The 10,983-nt window shown below is 42.6% G+C and overlaps 1 protein-coding gene across 1 annotated transcript in view; it reads right to left on the bottom strand.

Annotated features, from left to right (window-relative positions):
* Positions 1-248: 248 nt before the first annotated feature.
* Positions 249-10,983, bottom strand: part of LOC311246421 (amine sulfotransferase-like) — a gene marked incomplete at its 5' end in the record, with an annotated part of 48,417 nt that continues 37,682 nt past the window's right edge. Inside the window, 4 exons of the mRNA XM_084336578.1 lie at positions 249-805; positions 5,574-5,754; positions 5,950-6,044; positions 7,337-7,463. Of these exons, the coding sequence (XP_084192704.1) occupies positions 675-805; positions 5,574-5,754; positions 5,950-6,044; positions 7,337-7,463 (534 nt within the window). The 3' untranslated portion in view covers positions 249-674. The remainder of the gene's footprint in view (positions 806-5,573; positions 5,755-5,949; positions 6,045-7,336; positions 7,464-10,983) is intronic.

Raw genomic sequence — 10,983 nt, 5'->3', positions numbered from 1 at the left:
GTATCCCCTCCCTACTTCCCATTTCCCCATGTGGAATGCACCTGATTGGATGAAAGACATGCTGGTGCTCTAGTGGTTGAATTATCTGTGGCTGTTGTCTATACTCTATAGCACCTTTAAGTAGGATCTGGTCCCAGCGCTGCCGTGATGCTGAACTGCCACATGTTGTCGAGGAAACTTGGTTAGTGACTAGACCCTTGATTCCGATGAATTAATATAAACAAACAATTGTAGTACTATAAATGTATACACGCATTTATAAAAGTACAACATTAGCAATTCATTCTTGCATTAAACATTGCGCAATATTAGTGCAGTCGATGCATCGCAGGCGACTAGTGAAATACATTGTAATCTTTTTTTGTTCATACTGATAAATTATTTTTAATGTTTTAATTCCAGTCCAGCAGTGAGGTACATACTTGTTTTCATTGATGCATAATTTGCAGCAACTTCATTTGAGAATGAGTTCATAAGAAAATTATACAATACCATGAAATCGGTAACCATAAAGACAACATCTATTTCCTTCCTCTGTAGTAGAATAATAAGAAGAGGATGAGGTTGCGCCCCCTAGCGTTCTCGCAGAACGTTTCTATGACAACACTGACCCACCCACCCTCTTGTAATTCCAGCCTCAGTGTGTGACTGCTGATGGCATTACACTGATGACATCACACAGGTACGATGTCATTGATGTCCCATGTAAAGTTGAGGGGAAAGTCCTTCATCTCCCTCTGGAAGACCTGGTCAAACCTCTCACTCTGAGCAACCGTGAAGTGGTTCTTCCAGTCACCAATGGTGCCTGGTATCCATTGTTAATGGAGGGAGAGAGAGAGATCTTTTCATTTTAAACATAAACAACACGGCATGTATCGGGTAGTTTTACAGATCAAATCAAATGTATTTGTAAACCCCGAAATCACAAGGTAATGTCCTCATGGGCTGGACAAGTCGTCTTTAACTCTTTCACGGCCATAGTCAGGTTATCTCGCCATGCGCTGAGTGCCAGAAACCTGAGTATACTCAGGTTTTGATCTTTTCCTTTGATCCACGTTCTATACGGTCACCCGGAGCCCTCTGTTTATGATTCATCTACCTACATTGGAATTGCAATGCAGATCGAATATCACCAGGTGGCAGTATCGCCTACCTTTTGAACTCGGAAATAAATGGGTCCATGAATGAACCGGACTATCGAGACTTGCTCTGAGGAGGAGGAGCTCTTCCAAAGCAATCGCTAGCAGATCTGCTCGCCTCAAAACCTATAGTGTCCCGTAAACACGTGTAATTAGTTACATATAAACGAGTAATCGCGATCACCGATGGGATCATTGGAATTATTCTTTTTGGATTACCTTCTGGCTAAGGTAAGGACCCCTATGTCTATTTTACCGAACCTGAAACATGTTTATGTAACGATCACAGTGTATTACTTTACCGGACATAAACCAAGCGTTTTGGAACTATCGTATTTTCGGGTTAAGACTACTACCCCCCCCCCCCCCCCCCCCTAGATGATTTTGTGAAGGTACATATGTACATGTTATATACCAGAATCAACCAGAACGATTCGGGTTTATTGCATATAATGATAGATCTCGCGATCTATGGAAAAAGACTGGATTATTCCGGAAATGGGCCACTGTTTAGTGTGTAGCGTGTAACAAACTACAGTGTGTAGAAATGAGCTGATTAGTCAGTAATGGACTATGAACAATGCCTGTAAAATGAGCCATACTATTGTCTCCATAGCTATAATACAGAACACACGATGGGTCTGCAAACATAGGTAAAATGGTCATTAACGCTGGCCCCAAACGGTGCAGATGGCGAAAGCTAGTGGCCGTGAATGAGTTAAACCAGTCGTCAAGAAGAAACATCACAATAAATCAAGAACAAAAACCCATCATGAGTAGAGAAACTTTAGAAGGGCCGTTCAAGGGGGATCCCCCAACTTGGATGTCGGTGATAATAGTGTTGCTATAGATCAGTGCTTCTCAAACTTTTTCTGTCAGGCCCCCCTTTGGCGGACCAAAATATATTGGGCCCCCCCCCCTCACCCCAACAAAATAGTCATGAAATGGGCCATGTTTAAATTTATTGAAATAACACAGATATCGTGACCTTTCAAATTGACAACACCTTCCCTCGCGAGAGCCACCTTGCCTCGCTGTGAAACAGCACTGCAGAATGGTCAGCTCCCATCTCCTCACACAGCGCAGAGAACAGGCGCGCTTTCAGGGGTCGGGTTTTGATGAAATTTACCACGTTTATAACTGTCAAAACCTCATTCAGCTCAGGGCTAAGCTGTCTTGACGCTGGCGCCTCTCTGTGAATTTACAGTGCGTCCATTGCGCGTTTGGCGAGACCCCCTTGATGAGCGCCTGTAGCCCCCTCCTTTTCCCTGCCATGGCCTGCGCACCGTCAGAGCAAAAGCCCACACAGTTCTCCCATTTCAGTCCATGTTCTGTCAGGTAACTGTCAATAATTTTGAAGAGCTCATCAGCTGTCGCTCTGTTTTTGACATATTTGCAAAACAGCAGATCTTCACTCAGTGACTGGGAATTTACAAAGCGAACATAGGAAATAAGCAAACAGTCTTTATTGCTGTCAGTCTTTGACAAGGCAACACGCATGTCATCCTCAAGGCTCAACTTGGCCCTATATTTTGTTTTCAGAGCTGTCATGGATGAAAAGCCAGCTTCACACAGATATGTGGTGCTGAATGGTATCAACACCTTAACTGCTGCATCATGAGATACTTGGTACTCAGCACCACACTCTGAAACTAGCTCTCCAGGTGGTATCAGATGAGATTTCAATGAGTTCTTCCAAGAGTTTGGATGGAGATGTGTCAGGAAGCTTTGTCTCAATGTTGTCTGTAAAGTTTTTTTTATCGAGAGTAACTTGGTGATCCTTTTCTGTGTTTTATTAAATAATGATTTTCAGATTTTGAGAAATGGTCAAACTTATCCAAATATGGTATTTTCATGGAGAACAGTGCAACTGCAACAGATAGCACTTTAGTGATAATTTTCTGTAATAATTTTTTTTTTTTTTTTGTTTTTATCTCAAGGCCCCCCCTGTCATGCCTCTGCGCGCCCCCCACTTTGAGAAACACTGCTATAGATGATCGATGGGTGGAGAATAAAACAGGCGAATAGTTGGTATGTATGTACATATATATTTGAAAGATTTAAATAGAATAGAGCTAAGAATGACAAAAGAAAAAGCATAGGGAAACGAGCGCTAGTATGAAAATAGGACAAAGACTAAATGTCAAGGCTCGGAGCTCAAAATATCTTAGTGTCTGCTATTAATGACTCACCAACTCAGTTGCTGTTTCTCACGTTGCCGGTTTATTTATTACCGAAATACTGGTCTCGGTACATGAACTGGGTGCATCACCTTTGCAGTACATTCTTAGACAGACTTCAAAACCTCAGTCGGTCAGCCCTTGCCCCCTCCACCGGCCCGCGTGAACACCCACGTCACCTGCCAGCCCCGGGTTGGTAGAGAGCAGAGTGACAGCCCGGCTGACCAATGACCCCGATACCAGGGTAGCTACAGAGTCATATTCCGTATTCCGCTCGGATCCATTTGAAGTATGAGGGCGACGTAGAGAGGATCACAGTTTGCTCTTATTCAAGTGAGGTAGGGTGAAATTACTCTACCAACTCAAAGAGTGGACTTTTGGAAGCCTAATATCTCCCTTGGCCTGAAGCCTAATATCTCCCTTGGCCTGAAGCCTAATATCTCCCTTGGCCTGAAGCCTAGTAAACATAATATCTCCCTTGGCCTGAAGCCTAATATCTCCCTTGGCCTGAAGCCTAGTAAACATAATGTCTCCCTTGGCCTGAAGCCTAATATCTCCCTTGGCCTGAAGCCTAGTAAACATAATGTCTCCCTTGGCCTGAAGCCTAATATCTCCCTTGGCCTGAAGCCTAGTAAACATAATGTCTCCCTTGGCCTGAAGCCTAATATCTCCCTTGGCCTGAAGCCTAATATCTCCCTTGGCCTGAAGCCTAGTACGTCTAATATCTCCCTGTCTGCATTGTCCTGACAGGACACCCCAGGACAGTGCTAGACACCCCAGACACCCCAGGACAGTGCTAGACACCCCCAGGACAGTGCTAGACACCCCAGACACCACAGGACAGTGCTAGACACCACAGGACAGTGCTAGACACCACAGGACAATGCTAGACACCGCAGGACAGTCTTAGACACCACAGGACAGTGCTAGACACTACAGGACAGTGCTAGACACCCCAGGACAGTCTTAGACACACAAGGGCAGTGCTAGACACCACAGGACAATGCTAGACACCACAGGACAATGCTAGACACCCCAGGACAGTGTTAGACACCACAGGACAGTTCTAGACACCCCAGGACAGTGCTAGACACCCCAGACACCACAGGACAGTGCTAGACACCCCAGACACCACAGGACAGTGCTAGACACCACAGGACAGTGCTAGACACCACAGGACAGTGATAGACACCACAGGACAGTGCTAGACACTACAGGACAGTGCTTGACACCCCATACACCACAGGACAGTGCTAGACACCACAGGACAGTGCTAGACACCACAGGACAGTGCTTGACACCCCAGACACCACAGGACAGTGCTAGACACCCCAGACACCACAGGACAGTGCTAGACACCACAGGACAGTGCTAGACACCACAGGACAGTGATAGACACCACATGACAGTGCTAGACACTACAGGACAGTGCTTGATACCCCATACACCACAGGACAGTGCTAGACACCACAGGACAGTGCTAGACACCACCCCCAGGACAGTGCTAGACCGGGAGGATGCAACCCTCTCTGCGCCGCCCCTTGTCTCCCTGTCTCCGGCTGTCTCGGAGTGATGACCGGAGTGTTGAACGTCCCGTGATCATGACCGGGAGGATGTGACCCTCTTTGCGCCGCCCATGTGCCTCAAATAGATCCGCTATCAGCTCTATCTTAAATTTTTCAAAAAGTTCAGTTGCTATCGCATGCACTCATCTGTGTTTCACTACACACATGAGTGCATGCTTACCAACTGTTCACCTGTTTTTACTGCAACACTACTATCACGACATCTAAGAAGGGAGATCCCCCCCTTGAATGGCCCTTCTAAGGTTTCTCTCCTCCACATTGCCTGTGGTGCATTTTTTCCTATTGCTAGGTTTTAGTGAGTTTTTCCTTACCTTCGCGTGGGGTATGTTTGGGAGTGTTGCATTTATTTAAAAAAAAATTTACCTTATGGTGTTCTTGTTTTGTTCTTGACTTATTGTGATGTTTCTTCTTGACCTCGTATAAAGAAGACGTGTACGGCCCATGGGGACATTAACGCGTGTTGTCGGGCCTTACAAATAAATTTGATTTGATTTGATTTAGACACCACAGGACAGTGCTAGACACCCCAGCATTGCAGAAGAACAAGACCATGGAAAGTGAGGCCAAAACGTGGTTATGAAACTCAGGACAACAGGGGAATTGCTTTATCTGAAATGATTGCCACATATATATATATATTTGTAAAAGTATATAACAGCATACTTCACCTTTCCTCATGAACTTCCCATGGTTGTGGTTCAACAGATCGTCAGACACACACTCGTAGTTGGCCTGTGGGATGTGCTTCATGTTTGTGAAGGTACTGTGTTTCACCACGCTGACCAGCTGATCATCAGACAGCTCCTTACCCAGGAACACAGCGAGCCTCTCCACCACTGACCTCAGGTCCTGCATCCACACACACACACACACACACACACACACCCACGCACACACACACAGCAAACAGACAGATAAACCAGACTGCTTTTCACAAACTCTTTGTATAATTATCGATAGTTACCCACATACTGAACAGAATATGACCCAGCCTATGGGGGCGACACGGATCCACTAAAATGACTAAATCACATGAGTTCGTACTTGAATCATCTCTTCATAAGTGATGAAGATGATGTTTATGTCGTCCTTGTGAGAGTACCAAGTCTTAATGTGCTCAAACCAGCAGTTCCCAAACACTGCAATGACAAAAAGCAAGAATGTCATGATCCCATGTGCAGAGGCAGACTATCACTATCAGCATTCATTATTATGAACCAATGTCATGATCACATGTGCAGAGGCAGACTGTCAGCATTAATGATTATGAACCAGAGTTGACTGATTGATTGATTGAAAAGTTTATTAACAGATTGCAGAATGGGTACAGTACAGTACAGCTCAATACATACAATTGTTAAGGGGATGCAGACCAGAGAAAGACTTTCGTCTTGTTTACATCAGGGTCCCCCATTTTCAATTCATCATAACATATATGACATACATGACATACAGATAGACAGTACTGCTACATCTATACATTTCTGACATATCAGATTTGCAAATACAGTACTGTTTGTGATACAAAAGTGTCCAGAAAACGAGTGTATATACATTTGGCGTAGAAACTGTACATTGGAGGAGGTTGGATGGGTGGGGTGGGGTTGGGTGAGGGCTGTACATTGGAGGTGGGGGGGGGGGGGCGGTTGGGTAGGGGACACACACATTTTACACTGTACATTGGAATACTGACAAAGCCTTACTTGGTCATTTACTGTACAACTAGGTTAGGACATTTGTAGGGGCCAGTCTCGAATTGCAGTCTCACGTAGGTGTTTTTTGAGAGTGTTTTTGAAAGTGGGTAGTGATTCACATTCCTTTACAGCTTTAGGTAGGGCGTTCCACATTGATGTGGCATAATTGCGAAACGTGTTTAGTCCCTTGTTTGAGCCGAATCTGGGTTTTACATGATTTGTGGAGCTCCCTCTGGTGTTGTGATCGTGGTATTCACTGACCTTTGGGAAGTATTTTGACATGTACATGGGTACCTTGGTCGCGTAGTGTATCTTGTAGACCAGGCCCATTGCAAGTTGCTGTACTCTGTCGTCTACTCTAAGCCATCCTAGGTTGTCAAAGTGGGCAGGGGTGAGGTGGGTTCTAGGAGTCAGGTCAAGTAGTAGTCTGACTAGCTTGTTTTGAGATGTTTGTAATTTGTTTTTTAGTGCCTTTGAGGTGCTTTGGTACCATGAGGTGCAAGCATAGTTGTAGTACCCTTGAATGAGTGCTCCTGCCAGAGTCTTCAGGGTATTCTTGTTTACCAGTGAGGAGATCTGGTACAAGAATCGAGTTTGTTGGTTGACTTTTTTTATTACATTGGATGCCATTTTGTCACAGGAAAGATTAGCCTCTAGGATGGAACCCAGGTAGGTAATTTCATCTTTCCTAGAGCATCTAGAGTCACTCTCCATGTTGTGCTCAACACTGGTCTCACCGTTCCCTTTCATGAACCTTTCAAGGAAGTTATTGAAATCCGTTGGAGTCTCCAGCATGGCTGCAAACTTGTGGAAGTAGAAATAGGACACAAGAACATCCTTGGGGTTTCTGATCACGTATATTACCTTGAATAAACAATAGACATCATTTTAGAATTTATATTTTTATTGATTTGTATTTTGATGTTGATTGCCAATTGTAATTTAAAGGTGCTATGGATAACATTTTTATGTAGAGTAATAATTAAAAATAAAAAGGTGCAGAATAAAAGTTTAGCTTCCCCTCCCCCAAAATAACTTGATTCATGAATTTATAATTAATTAATCAAACATTTAATAAAATTAATGTTGTTTACATGTTGCGTGCATGTATCCCCTCCCTACTTTCCATTTCCCCACATGGAATATACCTGATTGGATAAATGATATGTTGGTGCTCTAGTCTGACATCTAGTGCCTGAATGTTATCTATAGCACCTTTAAGATTCATCACTGGATATACCGTTGCATAGCAAAGTTGTTGGAAGGTCGAGAAAAATACAAAATAAATAGAATACCGGTACTTGCAGATCAATAGTCTTCCTATTTATTGTGGGTAACAAGGAACGCATTTCAGCTAAAGTCCATCATCAGCGTAATTGGAACCAACAGAAATGGCAATTAATAGAAAACAAGTGAGGTCCAAACGGTAATCAGCAAAGACCGGAAACGTAGCAGAAGAATCGAAAAGATATATTATTAAGAGCCATACGGTCCAGTTAAATAAATGAAGATGCAAAACACCATTATAAAGACATAATACATACTATACATACATTGACACTGTATATGACCTTGATTGAGGAATTTTTTTAATTTCATAATCAAATGTGTCTATGCTCAAAACTGACAAATGCACTAATAAATGCTATATGTAAATGAGAGCTCAGACAACTCTGTTAATATAAAGATACATCTCTTTTATTAGTCTATAATGGGGACAAATAGCATATAAAAGGAAATTAATTAAGAGTTATAACCTATATGACCCTGTTAAATTGTTTAAATTTATTAAGAGCTATATGACCCTGTTAAATAGTTACAATTCTTTCAGAGAGCATAGTAAAATGTCATTGAATTCTTTTTTTTAAATCAAGGATAAATACATCCACACAATCTAAATACATAATATTGTATAGTATAGTTTAGAAATAGCAAGTATAGCATAAGGATATAGAGTAAAAACTGTATATTGTATAGTAGTGTACATAGGACCCAGTGCCTTAATTCGTAGCTAACATTGTATTGCATTATCTCAGGACTTTAACATGCAGCAGTGTCTTTCTGACATCACATATCAGCACATTTTCAAATGACTCAGTTCAGTGAGGGTGAATATTGTGAGAGGAGAATTGGAAGAATGCGCCAATATGAGAATTTTGAGACATAGATCATATTAATATAAGTTCACATAGCTAGGAAACAATGCTAAACACTCAAAAAGGCCATTTATAAGATAGTTCCCCTTTAACTCATTGGCTGCCAGCTATTATCCTTATCCTGTGGTAGCTACTGCCAAGCTGTAAACGATGGGTGTTAGTCACCTTGTTTGTAGAGCTAAATCTATATTCTCTATATTATAGCCATGGATGCAATACTATAGTCATTTGACATTGAGTTTCTTCCGGTCAAGATGCAAAAAAGAGATAATTTTTCCATCCATAAAATATATTATACCGTGGTGAATATAAGTATGGTTTTAGAGCGGTAATTCATGAAATGCTTAGTTATGGCAATATACGTTTATGGCAATATACGTTGATTACATTGTAGACGTTGCCGTTTCCTTCCTGAACCTGCTATTGTTCCGGAATCAAATCCACATTATAGGTATTATGTTCCATCATGAATGCATGAAAGGGGGGGGGGTCGTTTCTGATTATTTGATTGTCATTTGCATTGAACACAAAAAACGGTTATCAGCCCGATCAGTATGAAAGCATTGCAGGACCAAGCAAAAATGTACGTCAAATTGCCCTTACCTGTGGCCGGGAGTAATCCAAAAAAATTATTCCAATTGTTTGATCGCCATCCGGTATATCCAATTTCCATTTGCTCGACGGCATAATTCACCACAACATATGGATCGGAGATATCTGACACGCTTCAATGTAACCGGCAGAACCGTTCATATTGCCCGACAAGGAAAAATGTAACCCGAGACCTGGGGCCGTCCCACATAGAAAGATACAAGGGTAGAAAGGGTGCTCGATACCGCCGTCTAGCGTGATGCAGCCGGTATTGCACCTAGGCATTCTCAATGCGATTCCCAATGTTAACGCCGAGTCAGTGGGCCTGTAATGAATAGAAATATCGAATAAAAGGAATAACGATCAAATAACGTATATATACGTGGTTGGCGTTCAACGGTTGTCGGACAAACACGTATATAAATATTGTCGGTGTCCAATGAGTTAAGGACCCTGAATAAGCAACCCAACAGCAGTTCCTCGTTCAAAACGTTTTGTGCTCTGTGGAATGTTTGGATCTATGTTGCTTCCCTCTGTAACAGAAATATGTCCCTATCACCACTTCTTTTAAAACCATGTACAACCTCTCTATACCCTGAAATGTAAGAGAAGATACATCATGGCATACATCATACAACAAGAGAACATACATCATACAACAAGAGAACATACATCATACAAGAGAACAAACATCATACAACAAGATAACATACATCATACAATAAGAGAACATACATCATGTTGAGATAAATCAAAGTGTCTGCATACCAGGGATTTTTTAAAATCTTTAAAACAGAATAGAAACCGAATAAATGGTCTGGTTTTCAAAGAAGACAGGTGAATAATGGTAGGGGTTAGCTTACCAAATCTGTACACAAGATCACAGGCCTGGGATCAGTTCCGTCTGATGCCCCTTCCTGAGCGGCTGCTGATTTCTTTAGTTAGCCGGTCTAATGACAAAACAAATACTGCTTTTCTAAATGAAAAAAAGTCCACAGCCACTTCACGGTGAGTAGGGTTCAGTCTTGTGACCAAGATGGCCGAGATCTCATCTAACTCGTTTGCGTGCGTGAATTTTTTCCGTAGCCTCTGTTTGCGAAGACGCTCTCTGATTGGCTAGGCCGCGTACAGCGAAGAAGAAAAGACCCTCTCTGACTGGTTTAGCTCCGAAGGGTCTCTTCCGCCTTGTACATATATTCTCTACTTCGAAAGTGGTTATGCTTAGGCATTCTTACGAAGTGGTTATGCTTGGGCATTCTTTCGAAGTGGTTATGCTTAGGCCCTCTTTCGACGTGGTTATGCTTAGAGTTAGGGTTAGGGTTAGCCAATCGGAGAGCATCTTTTTCTTCTTCGCTGCAATCAAAGAGCGTCTTCGCTCACAGAGGCTAAGGAAAAAAAGCACGCCCCTTGCGTGCGTGATTTCGAAACCTAGCCGCATTTCTCGGAGACGCTCTGATTGGCCGACGCCTGTTTCTACACTGGTTAAGCTTAGGCACTCGTTCGAAGTTGGTTAAGGTTAGAGTTTGTCTTAGAGCGTGACGGCAAGTTCTTTCGACGGTTAAGCTTAGGCACTCTTTCGAAGTTGGTTACGGTTAGAGTTTGTCTTAGAGCATGGCGATAGAACGGCAGGTAGTTTG

Source organism: Notolepis coatsorum (genome assembly GCF_963971535.1).
Source record: "Notolepis coatsorum genome assembly, chromosome: 19".
In the NCBI taxonomy this organism is placed as follows: domain Eukaryota; kingdom Metazoa; phylum Chordata; class Actinopteri; order Aulopiformes; family Paralepididae; genus Notolepis; species Notolepis coatsorum.
This window is presented reverse-complemented; position numbering and strand designations above follow the sequence as displayed.